We start from the raw sequence: 15448 nt of genomic DNA, 5'->3' as shown, positions 1-15448 counted from the left end.
CTTTCCCACAAGACATTGTGGATCACAAAGTTTTAACTGCACTTTTGAGCTAGTGTTTTCATTGAACTGCATGACTGATCTTTCCTATAGAGCTCCTTTGCTAGGTGTGTTATTTTGCATTTACCAGCATTGAATTTCTGCTATTCTCTTGTACAATCCCTCCACAGTAAGAGTGTTCTGCAACTGTTATCATGATGCCTAGGACCTGGGATGAGTTTGGGACTACATTACACTTGATACTACACAAAAAAGAAGAGTACTTTGGGTTCCCAAAATGCCTTTAATCCAGGTGCAAGGCAGAGGACAGCAGATGAATACAAAGAACTGCGGCAGTATTGATAAGCGGAGCTTCAGTGGTCTCAAACAAGTTTGCGTAGATATCCTGAAAGGCTAATAATAAAGTATTTTTCTGAGAATTTAGCCCTTCTCTGGAGTTTTATAAGCAGTGTCAAAGGAAACATCAAGTGCTCATTTGGCAATTTTACAAATGGAGAATGGAGGCTGCCAGCCTTTAGCCTGATGGAAGAGCAGCTGAGTTTTCAGTGTTAAATGTGAGTGGATAGCTAGTATGAGAGTAATCTGGGGGGTGGGGGGAAATGAAAGCAAGCAATTTATGGTTAATGTCATGGAGCAAGAATCATGAGGGAAGCAGAGAAAGGGTGATGTGTTAGCCATACAAGTCAGCATTTGTATATGTTCGGTAGGATAAGCAAGAGGGAGTTAACCAGAGTAAGTTGTACGTGTTCTTCTGTTTGTCTGCTGTGGTTTGGTTCGGTATGTGCTAAGGATAACAGAAGCTTCACATCTGTCATTTCCACACACTAAATCGGGTAAGGAGTGAGTGGAGAATGAGTGGAGTCCCCAGTGTAACAGGCTACAGTGCAGAAAGGGACACCAGATTATTTTCTTCCAAGACCCTGCTAGGCACCGAAATGCTGGGGGAGCCCTAAGAGATCAGTCTCTTGCCTAAAACTCCACTTCAGATGCATCCTAGCCAGGAAGACCTCACTTGACATAATACTGCCAAAATAAAACAAAAAATTGTATGTATTATTGTTAGTTTAGTAACTGGCATCTTAAAAACAAGAAAAGTTACATTTTTATGTATTCTTCTAGTTCTAGGTCAAATGATTAGTTCTGGGACAAGACAGCATGACGCTTTGAGTATGACAGAAGCCCTGATGCTGCAGCAGAGGCTGGGAATATTAATGGCCAAATCTAGGTAAGTGATTTTTTTAATTCCGCCAGCTTCCTAGCTGTTTCATTTCTTTCTCGTAGCCTTGGTTTACATCTCTCATTTGAAGCAGCATTGCAGTTCTTGGTTTTCTGAAGTATTAATATTAGAATATATTGGAAACAAAATAACAAGCTTGTATGTTATTGATTACATACACTTTCTTTGTTGTTCTTAAGATACGGTGGCTATACTTCGTACATCTTCATATACTACAGCTTTCTACTTGCGACTCTAGTGATTTTTCCCAAATGACTTTGCAGTTAAGGTTTTTTTTTAATTGTTTTTTAAGTTTGCAGGCACCTGCCTCCAACAGATTTGATCAGTTATTTCACACTGAATGCAAAGAAAGTCATGATAATGTAACAGCATGCTGCTATCTAGTTTTGTTTCCACTTTGTCAAAATGTTTGGGGAGGTATAAGGCTGAGCTTTATTAAATGCAAGCATCTGTGTCTGAAGGCTGCTAGAAGCATCTGCAACTATGACTGCTGTTTGAACCAGAACTTGAAAACCTTTGCTGCAAATTTATATATTCATTGTTAATCTACATTGCAGCTATCGTCACCTGTTACTCTTTGATTAATAAAATTCAGGACTTCTCTTCACTATGCAAAAAACCCAGTTGTGTGTAGCATAGCTCCTCTCTGCAACAGAAGAAGCAAACAACGAAGCCCACAGTTTCATGTTGAGTTGGTAAAAAAGTTCTGTCAAATTAATGCATGTTTTCATGTTATGACCAGAAATGACATTAGGGAATCTGTGATTTTGACTACATGTCTGGCACTCTGTCTCTTCCTTACTGGATTAATCCAAGCCATGTTGTTACCCTTTCTGTTAAGTTCTCCATTTTACCTCTGCAGGGGTTTGGTGGCAGATTTATGCCGTCTGTAGGGTAGCAGTATCTCTTTTTAGTGGCTTTTCTAGTCAAGAAGAGGAGAAGAGTTAGATGCTCTTCATTGTATTCCTTGCACCTTATTTCTCAGCAGACTAAAGTGCTACTTGGATACTACTGCCGCATGCTAATACAAATGCCTGTCTAGAAAGCAAGTCATGGTTTTCTTAAGGTGACATCGGATTTATTTTTTTTCTCCTTTAGCCAGGAAAAGTTATCAACCAGTTCTGTCTTCCTTCTTCTTGATTCCTAATGTCATATCTCTTGTTGACTTACTAGCTTTCTCCCAGGATTTTGCCCCACTTTTCATTTGAGTAGTGGAAATTTTTGTTCTTATCCAATATAAAGATGATGTAAATGGGTTAAGTTTTCTTTTGTCTGACTTCCTTGTATGTAAGAAATATGAGACTTACCACCCTCTGCAAGGTGGTAGAGGGAGGAGAAGCAAGTTGTGAGACTTGGTTCTATGAGAATTTTATCGTACTGTTTTATGAAAGTTTTACAATACATACAAAAATCTTTAAATGAAAATGTAGAAAATATCAAATATTTATTTTTGGTTTCCTTAATTTAGCCATGCTGTTCTGTGTTAGGTGAATATTTTACTGTTTTATAGCAAATGAAGCAGACTGTAACACAATTCAATCCAAACGGAACTTAATAGAAATAAAAAAACCCCAAGTTTTAAAATATTTGTGTTGAATGTGGGATTTTTTTCCTTCCCTTGACTTCGATTACATAGTTTTATGTACATTGCTATATGGGAAGTATTTAAAAGTGGAAGCACAGAGCCTGGCTGCACAGCTGCCAGCACAGGGCTGCCTCCGGGCCTGGAACGCTTCCAGCCTCTGTCACAAGCCAGCCCTGGAGGTGCCGAAGCCAGGGCAGCCTTTCAGGATGGCCCTGTGGGCTCTTTGTGTTGCCGCACCTGGTAACCTCCTACAGCCCAGGGTGTAGGAGTGCTCAGCAGTCCAAGCTGGGGAGGGCTCACTTAGACAGAACTGGAATCCAGGTAGTTGTGAAGGCCCTTGTTTAGGAGATGAGAAGCACACCCAGCAAGTTGTTGGGTTTTGTTTTCCCCCAAGCTGCTACCATGGGAATTAAGGTGACAAATCAAATGGGTCTGTTTGGTAGTAACCTCAAGTTGAATTATTGGTACGACTTTAACAACTCGGTGTTGCCACTGCTTAATGCCAAATCTAACTTAACTATTTAAAAATATTTGTAATATTTATGTTGATTTTTTTGTTACTTTGACTGCAGAATTCATCATGATGAATTGTAATTTCAGAGAGCAATTTGTGTTGGGTTGTTTTGTTGATTATACTCTATTTTTACTTCAACTAAAAGATTATTTTGGGTTTTTGTTTGGTTTTTTTTCCCCTCTAGAGATCACATGGTCTTCTAAAGAAGTCATGGGTAGCTGTTGTAGCTGTCCAGATAAAGAAACTGTCCCAGATAACCATCGAAACAAGTTTAAGGTAAGCAACTGATGTGGTATACTTTGAATTATTTTGTTGCTTTCATGCAGAGTAGGTCTGTGATGGAAAAAATTTAAGTGAAATTAGGGTGAAAATCGCTGAACAGTTAAAACTTTGCAGAATTGAAGGTGTCTGTGGATACAGATTTCTCTTGCCTCTATGAGAAATCCTCTCTTACCAGAAGTGACAGGAATTCTCTAGACAGGGTAGGCTTTTTTTATGACAGTTTTGACCTTCAGGAAGAAGAAGGAAGAAGCAGCACTGTGCTTTTGATCCATCTCCATTTCAGTTGGTAGGGTCCAAGTAAGCGTTGTTGTCTCTGGGAGGTTATGGAAGTTAGGGAGTCATAAGCATAAGGTAAGAGGTATTGGAGAAGTGTGATTATGAACCTGGATGTGGGGTCAGCAATGGAAAATTCTAGGACTGATGATTTTACTTGAAGATCACTGCTGATTAGAGCATTCTGAGAACTTTTGTCCTTTACTTGAAGAAATTTTATTTATAAATGCCCTTCTGTCCCTTATATCCCTGGAATTTATAGGCTTGTGAACACTTATTCATGTGCTTAATGGGCTTAGCATGAAGCTGCTGAAGTCAGTGACTTTAAACATACTTTTGCATAGTCATACAAGTCAGATTGGCTTCTGTGCTCCAAACAGTCTCTGTGAGTTGGCAAAGGAATGTAATGCTTCCATAGTGAAAAATGATTCATGCGTTGCCTTAGGGCAACTCTGAAATGAGCTTTAAAGCCATGGGAATTTCTGGAAATGTTTAATATTATCAGTACAAAAGCTGAAGGATAAAGTATTTTTCTGTTTTCTTGCTTTTTATGCATTTGACATCACTTTGTGTAACTAGTTCCTATTTTTCTCCTTGTAGAATTTCTCTATTGTTTGTGTGGGTCACTGATTTAGCAGCAGGGGGGAGAAGATGAAAGAATGTAATTTGCAAAATGAAGAAAGCTGGCATAAGCCTCAGTGGCAGATGAAACTATTCCTAATGCTTTTCAATTGACTAGATTTCAAATTCAAAATGTCTTTTTAAAGAGTAACATTAATTGATACCATAGGGAAGATTTTTTTGGTAGACTTTTTATTGAGTAAGAAAGAGTCCCACTAAAAGTGGTATTGTGAGATAAAATACACGCGGAGGAAAACATACATTGTCCGAATTCCATAAAGGATGCAGATGACCTCAAACTGGTTTAAAAGCAGAAAGAATAAGAGTTGAAGCCTTGTACACCTGTTTTCACACAAGGTAACCATAGGGTATTTGCATTATTTATTGACTTTAAAAAGGCAGGAAAAAAATCTAAAACACTCTGGTGATTCAGCCCAGTGCAAGGCTATACAGGTATGTGAAGGAAGCTTATCTTGGAGCCCCTTCTCCTTTCTCATTCCTTTTCCCAACTGTAAGTGGAGTTATATGACAAAGCAAATATTTTTTTAGAAACAGGGCTTTGAAAGATTCCATTATCTGAGGTATGCCTTATACGTGTGGAAATACTAGAACATGTACGTAAAGCCAGTAAAAAAATAAAAATTTAACTTACAAATCTCTTCTATGTTAAATTTCTCCTCAGATTTTACAATGATGTTACGCAGTCTCATTCATGTTGCCTTTAAATATGTATTATTTTAATTCTGGATTGGGGGAAGCAGAGGAACTAGTTTGGTGAGGTTGTTTGTTTTGTTTTGTTTTTTAAACTTTTACCTCAATGATCGTAACTAATATGACAAAGCAGATGGAGTGCATCAGTGAAACATTAAGATTATTAGTAGTGGTATTGGTGCTCAAAAGAGTACTTACCTAATGCTATTTAACTTCCTTTTTATAGGTTATTAATGTGGATGATGATGGTAATGAACTGGGTTCTGGCATAATGGAACTTACAGATACAGAACTAATTTTGTATACCCGTAAAAGGGACTCTGTAAAATGGCACTACCTCTGTCTCCGTCGCTATGGCTATGACTCAAATCTTTTCTCTTTTGAAAGTGGCCGAAGGTGTCAAACTGGACAAGGTATGTTAAAGTTTTGTATAAAAAGCTTTCTGGAAATTTATTTGATGTTGGAAGACAATTTTGTTTTAAAAAAAGTATATTTGCCTGTCCTTTGGCAAGGGTTATAAAGGCTATAGTTTTATATGTGAATGTAGTCTCTGGGAAAAAAGTCAGTTACCTTATGAGGAATGATCTTATGGTAAAATGAGGATTTGAGTTGCACACAGTTTTTGGCTTTGTAGGTCTGGAGCACTTCGTGCTTGTATGTGTGGATACTTCTGGTCAACTTAGGAGGTGGTTTTGACAGGGAAGTTCTCCTACCTCAGAAGTTGACTTGACTTTCAAGGAGGGGCAATGAAACCTTGAACTGTGGAGGAATCTCCTTAGAATTTAAAGAATTCTCTATTTTAGATTTTAAAAGACTGGAGCACTGGTATGAACTGGATATCCCTACCCTTTTATTGTCTTCAGTAACATACTTGTTTCATCCTCTTCCTAAAATAAATACCACTTTCACTTCTATCAATGACATGATTCTCAAATTTTGACACATTTTTGTATGAAGTGTGTAAACTCTAGCTATGCTCAGTTATTTTCTGTGTGGCTTTAATTGGAAAAAGATGATTACCTTTCCAGTTCTCAGATCATGCCTGCCTTGGCAAGCCAGTGCTCCCAGTGAGAAGATTCAGAGAAGATTCAGGCTTTTCTCTCTCTCTTCACTGCAGCAATCCCTGAGGGAATAGCTGTTCTGGTTGAGGTCTCAGCCTCGTTTTGCATCTTTCTTCTGTGATGTGGCTGTGTATAGTTGGAATTCTTATGTATTCATACATTGTGAAATTAAGTTGCATTTTTATTTTCTTACAGATTTTTAGCATTTACTAGTGTGTTCATCAATAATGATATTTAGCAATTGCAAATTTTTTTTTTAATTTCACTGTAAAAAAAATCAGGAAGATGAAACAACTTGATCATAAACAAAGCTGGTCAATGTCGATTGTCCAAGCAGAGGTCAGGGCAGACAGTTATTTTTGATAAAGAATTTAGAAGGCGTTCTCAGCTCATCTCCTAATGAGAAATGGAGATGTTTTCAAATGTTACAGTATACTCCATACTAAACTAAATTTTCTAACTTCTAAGAAGAAAATAATAAACTTTGTTTTGAAGAAAATCACTTTAATTGATTTTGCAGGATTAATTTACTGCTTCATCTAAACATGTAAAATAGATACTAGCAAAATTCAACTGAAAATACTATTTTGAAGGTTCTTTTCCACGGCCTATTAGCAAATCTGCAAAATTTTCCACTGAGTCTAATTGACTTCTCTGCTTCCCTCCTAATTTCCTTTTTTTTTTTTCTTTTTTTAAATAGAGAAGATTAAGCAGGCTGGTTAAGCAGCAACCCTTTCCTCCCTCTTTTGTTTCTTCCCTTCCTTATGTAATATTAAAATACTGTGAATATTGAGAAAAAAGAAATCTGGCAGAAAATGTTCTCTCTGCTGCCTTTTTGCAATGGAGCATTGTTCCTGAGACCGACACTGGGTTTTGTGGGCACAGTTGCAAAACTTCATCTTCACTTGGTGAGATGACCAAGAAGTTTTTCACTTGAGAATACCCTGAATGTTGCCCAGCAACTTTTACTGATCGTATTAGTCAATATTCTTGTTTGTGTTTTCCATTTAATCTCAAATTATATCTATTGAAAAGTTGCCAGAATGCACTGATGGCGAAACATTGAGTTTGTGCTAGGTATTAAAAACTTAGACATGTTTTGGGAACATGGCTAATAGGTAATTCAGGATAGAAAACTTGGAAGGAGCTGGTGTGTCACCATACCGTGTAAGTGACAGATCACATTGTATTTAGTGTGAACATATTTAATAAAAATCAAGGTTTCATCAAGTTGGTGTTGCTTGCAGTTTCAGTACCAATTTGGTTCACGCCGTATTTTAAGGAATGAGAAATTTGGCAGCACTTTTTTTAAACAAAAGGGTAAAGGCAGCTAAATTTCTCAGAAACATACTGGGAGCTTTTAAAAGCTTGTGAACCTATATTTTTTTGATTTTTATTTTTTGTCAAATTAAGATTTAAGTATCCAGTGTGAATTTCCAGAAATACACAAGAAATTAAACATGGACTTGTACATGAGCTGGATCGTGGGTTGGGGAAATGTAGGAGAAGCAGCTCTACAGCTGCTGTGTTGCAAGCATGAAGCTTATTCACTGCAGCAGCTGAATATTAATTGTTGAGCATCATTCCTTGTAGCCCATTTGGTATGTTCCCAGCTGGGTTTCTGTGAACTTCTGCCATGTAGAGCATTTCTGGTAGTTCTCATCTGTCACAGTTCTGCATCCTTAAATAAATATACGATGATAGTAATTGCTAGCGTATTAACATAATTGCACTTACAGAACTAGCTATATAGGTAGGTAGTCTTTAGTAAAGAGTGTTTTAAGATTGTAATACTCACTTTAAAAAAACGAGCACCTGCACCCACATTTAACAAGCATGTCAACTTTAACTTCATGCTTTCAATGGAAGAATAATCCAAAGCTGCGACTTTGCTGGTGAGGGTAAGTTGGGGCACTCCCTGCTGTTTAAAGGCAAAGTGGCACAATACACACGCAAAATACATGGTATTGCTGCTAACTTTGTGTTCTGTGTCTATCCTTTAGCCTAAAGCAATTGGTTTGTTACTGTCCGTTTCACATAGTTTGTCTTCCTAGCTTTTCATTTTAATCTTGTTAAAGAAACTAAACTTTTACCCAGTGTTTAAATCCTTCTTTCCTGTCGTGCAGGTATCTTGTTTTTATGGAAATTTAATAGATATCTGGTTTAAAAAAATATGACCTTGTAGCACCACAATGGTTTCATTTAGTGTTTTTTAAAAAAATTATTTATTTAACACGTATCCTTTTTATCAGCTTAAAAAAAGAAAAAATCTTGCCCTGTTTTGTGGTTGTTTTTAATTTTTACCCCTTATTTGGCACTGAAAACTTAGTTTTGCTCTTATCTGAATGAGTTTTCTGTTCTAATTTAAATTTTGGTGCATGGGAATCTTATTCTTCTATTAGATAAACACTTTAAAGGTTCTCATAGTAATTTTGTGTGTTTTGCTGCAATAAAAATTTCTTAACATTTTTTCTTGTTTAACAGGTATTCATTATATGGATTCCAGTTCTATTTTTGGAAAGTTTTATATACACTATAAGGCACATTTCTTGAGTTAAAGGATTTTGATTTTTTTTTTGTGTATTTATAGGAATCTTTGCCTTTAAATGTGCCCGTGCAGAAGAGCTATTTAATATGTTGCAAGAGATAATGCAGAATAATAGCATAAATGTGGTAGAAGAACCAGTAGTAGAAAGGAATAATCATCAAACTGAGTTGGAAGCTCCAAGAACCCCTCGAACACCTACTAGTAAGTATGGTTATACTGTCAGATGGCATACCTGAAGGTAATGTGGTACTTAGCTGAAAATAGCATTTAATTTGCATTAAATCTTTAAGTGATTAAAAAGAAAAATAATTTAAAGCTAGGACGCTAATTACCAGTAATGCATTCTCTTGAGGTACTTGCTGAGGATTCTCCTCCGCGAATCCTAAGTCTTGGGAGCAAAACAGCCATGCTCAAGTTCATCAGCTTTAAGGAATAAGTTTTGGGAACTTAGTTGTTGCATAAGAACGCTTATGAATACACCCATTGAATTGCTTTATAATATATCACCATATTTTACCTGCGGCATTTCTGAGAAATGTTAATCTTGAGCAATGTTCCAACCTTTTTACTAGGGGAAAAAAGTTATGGTAGTGTCACATCTGCAGTGGGTTTGGAATCTCTTTTGCTGTGAGTAGATGGATGGGTAGAGTGAAGTCCTTTCAAAAATACTGGAGGATTTTAGGTAGTCAGGCAGATGACTTGATATTTGAAACTAGGAATTCCAGGTTATTGATGATTTCAGAGAAATGGAAGCTTAGATAAGTAAGTCCCTGTTTGTTAGGGAGACATGTTGTTAATGGTAGAAAGAGAAATCGGAGTTTACTGGGAGGACTGTGGTGTGTAATACACCTAGATTTCAGTGGTTGCTTCAGACGTTTGCCAGTAACTACTGCGATGCTGTACTCTGCAATTTGCTTTCCCTTTCCTTCCCTCTAGCAAGATTGAGTCTTGTGAATATTTAATACTGCTTTACATATTTTAATTTCTCTTTTGAAAAATGAAGATATAAAGCATTTTACTCATATACAGTAAAATGTTCTATTTTAATATGGTTTTGCTTGTTTTCTAATTGAATCAGCTCCTGGGTTCAATGCACAAAGTTTACCTAACGGCTATCCCAGATATCCATCTTTTGGAGATGCTTCATCACATCCTTCCAGCAGACATCCTTCTGTCGGAAGCGCACGCCTCCCCTCTGTCGGTGAAGAATCAACACATCCTTTACTTGTAGCAGAGGAGCAAGTGAGTATTTTTTCTTCCTCATATGACTTGGTTTCTACATTAGTTCAGATTCTTCTAATGCTGCTTCTGTAGGCTTTCATTTGTGTTTTTCAGTATCAGGTGTAATGTATTTCTACCGTACGCTAACTACCTCAGAAGTATTTGCTTTGCCTCTTTCAAATGATACTTTGTAGGATAGCTTGCTAAGGAAAAGTAACTATTTTAAGTTGCTTTTCATATCTATATACAAATAAAGATACAGAAAGTATGTATTTGCACATACTCTTTTCAAAAAATTCAGTAATTATTTTCAAACACATAAATTGTACTTCATAATGAGAGATCCTGGTCAAAAGGCTTCTTTACGTCTAAGTCTTCTATTTGGCAAATAGAAGTAATGGAATAATTTAGGTTGGAAGGGACCTCCAGAGTCCTCTAGGTTAAATTTTAAAGTTAGAGGTGGTTGCACGGAGCCTTGTCCTGTCATGCTTTGAATACTTCAAACAAGGGGATGCTAGTGTCTCTGAGCCATGTGTTCCAGTGTTTCACCACCTTTGTTGTGAAAGCATTTCTCCCTAATACGTAATCAGATTTTTTCCTGTTACAGCTGATGTCCATTGCCACTTAGCATTTTGCTGAACATCTCCAAAAAGGATCTGGCTCTGTCCTTTCTTTATCTGTTAGGTAGCTGAAAACAGCTATTGGGTGGTTTCCTGGCCTTCTCTTAAGACTGAACAAGGATGGCGCCCTCAGCTTCTCCTTGTATGTCACATGCTCCTGCCCCTTTAATCATGGCCCTCCACTGGACTTGTTCCAGTATGGTCATGTCTGTCTTGTACTGGGGAGCCCAGGTTCAGTCTCACAAGTGCTGAATTGACGGTAACAATCACATTCCTTAACCTGCTGGCTGTGCACACAAACCAATGCACATTTGATTTTCATTGGTGCAAGGGCACACTGCTGACTCACATTCAACTTCCATTGCACCTGGACCCCGGTGCTTTTCTGTAAGGCTGTTTCCAAGTCAGTTGGTACCTAGCCTGTACCATTGGTGGTGTTCTATGCCAGGCACTGGACTTTGCATTTGCTGTTCCTGAACTTCTGTGAGGTCAGTTCTCCAGGCTGCTGAGATCCCTCTCAGTGGAAACCCTACCAATGTGGGATAGACTGAAAATTTTCAGAAGATGTGTTCTATCTCATCAGGTTGTTGATGAAAATGTAGTCAAGTTTAATAAAATGTAATGTGTTTTAGGAAGACTCATGTGTGTGACAAGAAACAGTGTTGGAAACCAGAGAAGGTAACCAGAGCAAAGTGCAGTGAACTGTCTTGTGGGAAAGGATTTGTTAGGAGTCCGCACAGAAGAGTCCAGGTGTTATTGTTGGAGTTACTGAAGAGTAAATGAGTTTAAAGAATCAGTGTAGAAGTCAAGTGAGCTGTAAATAACACTTCAGCTTGTAGAGCTTGACAGAGAAGTTGGGAAGGCTAGAAGACTGCTACTGTAAAATACTACTTTTGCTTTTGGGTATTCAGACACAGAATTAAAATTTAGGGAAGGAATCCATTACTCCATCTTTCCCATTCAGCCTTGTGTTGATTTGCTGTGGGAACTTGGATAACCTAGCGGTGTATTCCTGCCTTTCTTAGTGGCATCTGGTGCCAACTCCTGCTCCTTTTTAATTCTGAGTGCCAGAGTTCATAGAGAATTCTGTATCTTTCTACTTCAGTTTCTGATATTAGGAGGCTGTTGGCTCTTGAAGAAAGAATGGACTGTTCTTCCAGTAGAGCCAATGTCTCTTCTCATTGCTTGAGTAGTGTACAAGGTGAGGTCCTGGGGTTTTGTAGGGTTGGTGGGGGTTTTTTGTGGGTTTTTGTTTTGTTTTGTTTTTTTAAATGGACAGTAAATTTCCTTTGCAGTGTGGCAATTACGAAGATAAATTTAGCTAAAGCAACTATTGAACTGTTGGTCACTGTCATGGTAAGGGACAGCAAAGTAGAGCTCTGCTTCACTGATTTGTCCAAGTGAACTAATGAGCTAAGTTGGAGCAGCCCAAGGTTGCCCTGACCAGAACAGAACTGGAATAGAACATGAAAAGCTGTAACTAGAGCACAACTGAGATAAAACATCAAATCAAAATAATTATTAATGTAGGATGTAACTTCTATTCATTTGTTAGAGTAACATTAACAAAACCAACAACAAAATTTCAGGGGGGAGAAACCTAAACTGAGCACAGCTCAGCAAAATGTGAGAGAGATGACCTTTGCTCTTAAACAGCTGCTATCATGAGATTTGGTTGTCAGGTATTTTGATTAGAAAAGTGGAGAATTAAGAAGGAAAGAAATTTGGAGGGGGAAAATAAAGCACAAATAGCATTTGAATTTCCTTTTTTTTTTTCCTTTCCCTTTTAGGTGCACACTTATGTCAACACTACTGGGGTACAGGAGGAAAGAAAAAATCGATCAAGTGTGCATGCGCCACTGGAATCAAAGCTTTCAAACACTGAAACAACTAAAGTGAAAGAAGATCAGATGTGTACTGATGACAGAGATGCTCAGGTTCTCCTGGAGCCTGAAGGAGTCAAGTTTGTTTTAGGACCAACACCTGTTCAAAGGCAGTTAATGGAAAGAGAGAAACTGGAGCAACTTGGGAGAGACCAAGTTAGCGGCAGCAGCACAAACAATACTGAATGGGACACTGGGTACGACAGTGATGAACGTAGAGAAACACCATCTGGTAATAAATTGGTGTATGAAAATATAAATAGGTTATCCATCCCTAGTGCCTCAGGGGTCAGGAGAGGTCGTTTGACATCAACCAGTACCTCAGACACCCAGAACATTAACAACTCCGCTCAGAGGAGAACTGCGCTGTTGAACTATGAGAACTTGCCATCCTTGCCTCCTGTTTGGGAAGCCCGCAAGCTGAGCAGAGATGAAGATGACAGTTTAGGACCAAAGACCCCATCTCTGAATGGCTATCACAATAACCTAGATCCAATGCATAATTATGTCAATACAGAGAATGTAACAGTACCAGCAAGTGCTCATAAAGTAGAATTTACACGACGTCGGGACTGTACCCCAACAGTCTTTAACTTTGACATTAGGCGTCCAAGTTTAGAACACAGGCAGCTCAACTATATACAGGTTGACTTGGAAGGTGGTAGTGACTCCGACAACCCTCAGACTCCAAAAACCCCCACCACTCCACTTCCGCAAACTCCAACCAGGCGCACAGAGCTGTATGCTGTGATAGACATTGAAAGAACTGCTGCTATGTCAAGCTTGCAAAAAGCACTGCCACGAGATGATGGTACTTCTAGGAAAACAAGACATAACAGTACTGACCTGCCTATGTGAGCCTGGGAAGCATTAAATCATTTGCACCTTTTGTGAAGTTTATAAAATTGAAGATGCAAGTACTTTGCATTTCTTAACACTAACGCCTTTTATAGACTAATAGAACTTTTTGTGCATACTTCATGTACTTGTCTAACTAAAGGGAATTAATGTAGAGCAAGTATTCATTTAGGTAACACTATTTCATTCTACAGTAGTAGTAATTACTGCATAGCAGCATCACCACCTTTCACAGTGCCTCTTTAAATTGATTAGAGTCTGAGTGACATGCCAGTTTTGAATTTATAAATATTCTGGTCTGGTGCCTATACTCATTAATGGCATTTATAACATTTTTTTAAAGCCTCTTGATATGTGCATTATTAGCAGGTAACCCTAATCTTTCAAGATACCTATCTTACGTTCATTCCTCATTGAAGTGGCTCCTCCAGAATGAAATGTATGTAATGCATTAATTCACTCAGTTTGACATACACAAGAGATAATTGGTTCATCTCAAGGGATATGAACACCATACCTTTTCTGTCCCTTTTTTTTTTTTTTTTAAGACCACATGAGCACGGTGGCCTCTAATTGCCAATGGTTTACTTAACTTGTGTGGTATTTGAGAGGTCACATCAAAGTTCGTTGATCAGAGCTATAAATGCATCTAGACCCAGCCTTAAGCTCCTTCCTCTAGAAGAGAATTCCGTCTGCCATATCAAGTTCCCTGTGAAATCTGACAGAATTTTAATATTAGAATTTTAGGGGTTTTTGTGAAGGAATTCACAGGTTGGCTGTATGAATTAAGGCTCACTTGCAATTTCTTAGTTCAGTGTGCCTTCCTTTCTTTGCATTTGTGTGTTTCTTTTTATCTGTTCCATAATGTGTTGTTTTAAAAGTCAGACTTTTGTACATAGCTTTATTGTTAAGGGTCATGTCTGTGTTTGTCTTACTCTCTGCATTTGACAAAGAAAGATTCTTGAAGGTCAAATGGTTGTCTTTGTCCAGTGTTCTACTTTTTTATGCCTGACAGAAATATCCCAGCTCTCCAGCAGCATGCATTATTGCACAACTGGAAAGGTTTATTATGCAGTTATTGTCTTCCTCTAAAGCATCAGACACAGGTTACACGGGAGGCAGGGTACTGGACTTGATAGTTCTTTATAGAAAATTGTACGTTCTAGCAATGTGCATCCATAGTTGATAGTATACTTTAATTTAGAAAGATACATAGTAAATTATCTGAAGGTAGTAGTATCTACAAGCATACTACTTTTCATTCTGCAGTTGGTGAACTTGGTTACAGTGATGGCTGCTCAGTGTTACAGGTACACCCAGGTAGAATGTTGTTTGTTGAATACTCCAGATGCACCCTTAGCAGAAGTTTTTGTTTGGTTTGTGGGGTATTTTTTTTTATATACTCTGAATAATTTTAGAATTATGGCAGTATTGCAGGTGCACCTTGGTACTAGCAGCAGAAGAGATTACTCCTGAGCCTGTGATTGCAAAGGAACTGACACTTGTGTGAACTGGTGTGATGTAAAATAACCCTTGAACTGTGAGTGAGGAAAAACATGCAAGCAAAGCCATTTGGAGATCTGAAAAAGAATTAAGGGTCTTCATGCAATATTTGAATTGAAGTTTTATTTAAAACAAACTACAGTTATTTTCAGTCTTTTAAATTGGAGTGTATTCCTGTTCCTTTGTTAACTTTTTCTTTGGTCTTCTCTCAGTTTAGTAGTGGCAGCAGTAGTAGCACCTGAAATACACGTGTCTCGCCACACTATTAAGGGATATCAGGCAACCTTTTCACTCTTTCATTATTCTTTACAGACTGTATGGTACTGAAATATCAGATGCACAAAGAACATAATTTGCAGAAGTAAAAGATGGGAGGCATTGAGACCATTATGAGGAACTTATGTGAGATTAAGAAAAACCTCATTAATGATTTCACAGTCAACCTATGCATACTCTTGTGATAGACTCATTGACTTGTGGGGAGACCTTGGTACTCAAGAAGGTAATGACTGCCTAGAGCTAGACATTGTATAG

The 15448-nt window shown here is 37.9% G+C and overlaps 1 protein-coding gene across 1 annotated transcript; it reads left to right on the top strand.

Annotated features, from left to right (window-relative positions):
- The first annotated feature begins 1116 nt into the window (after window positions 1-1116).
- Window positions 1117-14170, top strand: FRS2 (fibroblast growth factor receptor substrate 2). The gene is made up of 6 exons (XM_009710190.1): window positions 1117-1222; window positions 3518-3609; window positions 5447-5633; window positions 8872-9030; window positions 9908-10071; window positions 12461-14170. Exons 2-6 carry the CDS (start codon window positions 3544-3546, stop codon window positions 13409-13411), a joined length of 1527 nt encoding a protein of 508 aa, XP_009708492.1. The 5' UTR covers window positions 1117-1222; window positions 3518-3543; the 3' UTR covers window positions 13412-14170.
- The last annotated feature ends 1278 nt before the right edge of the window (window positions 14171-15448 follow it).

Source organism: Cariama cristata, unplaced genomic scaffold (assembly GCF_000690535.1).
Source record: "Cariama cristata isolate BGI_N322 unplaced genomic scaffold, ASM69053v1 scaffold4191, whole genome shotgun sequence".
Taxonomy (NCBI): domain Eukaryota; kingdom Metazoa; phylum Chordata; class Aves; order Cariamiformes; family Cariamidae; genus Cariama; species Cariama cristata.
The sequence above is the reverse complement of the archived record's forward strand: the minus strand, read 5'-3'. Positions and strand labels throughout refer to the sequence as shown.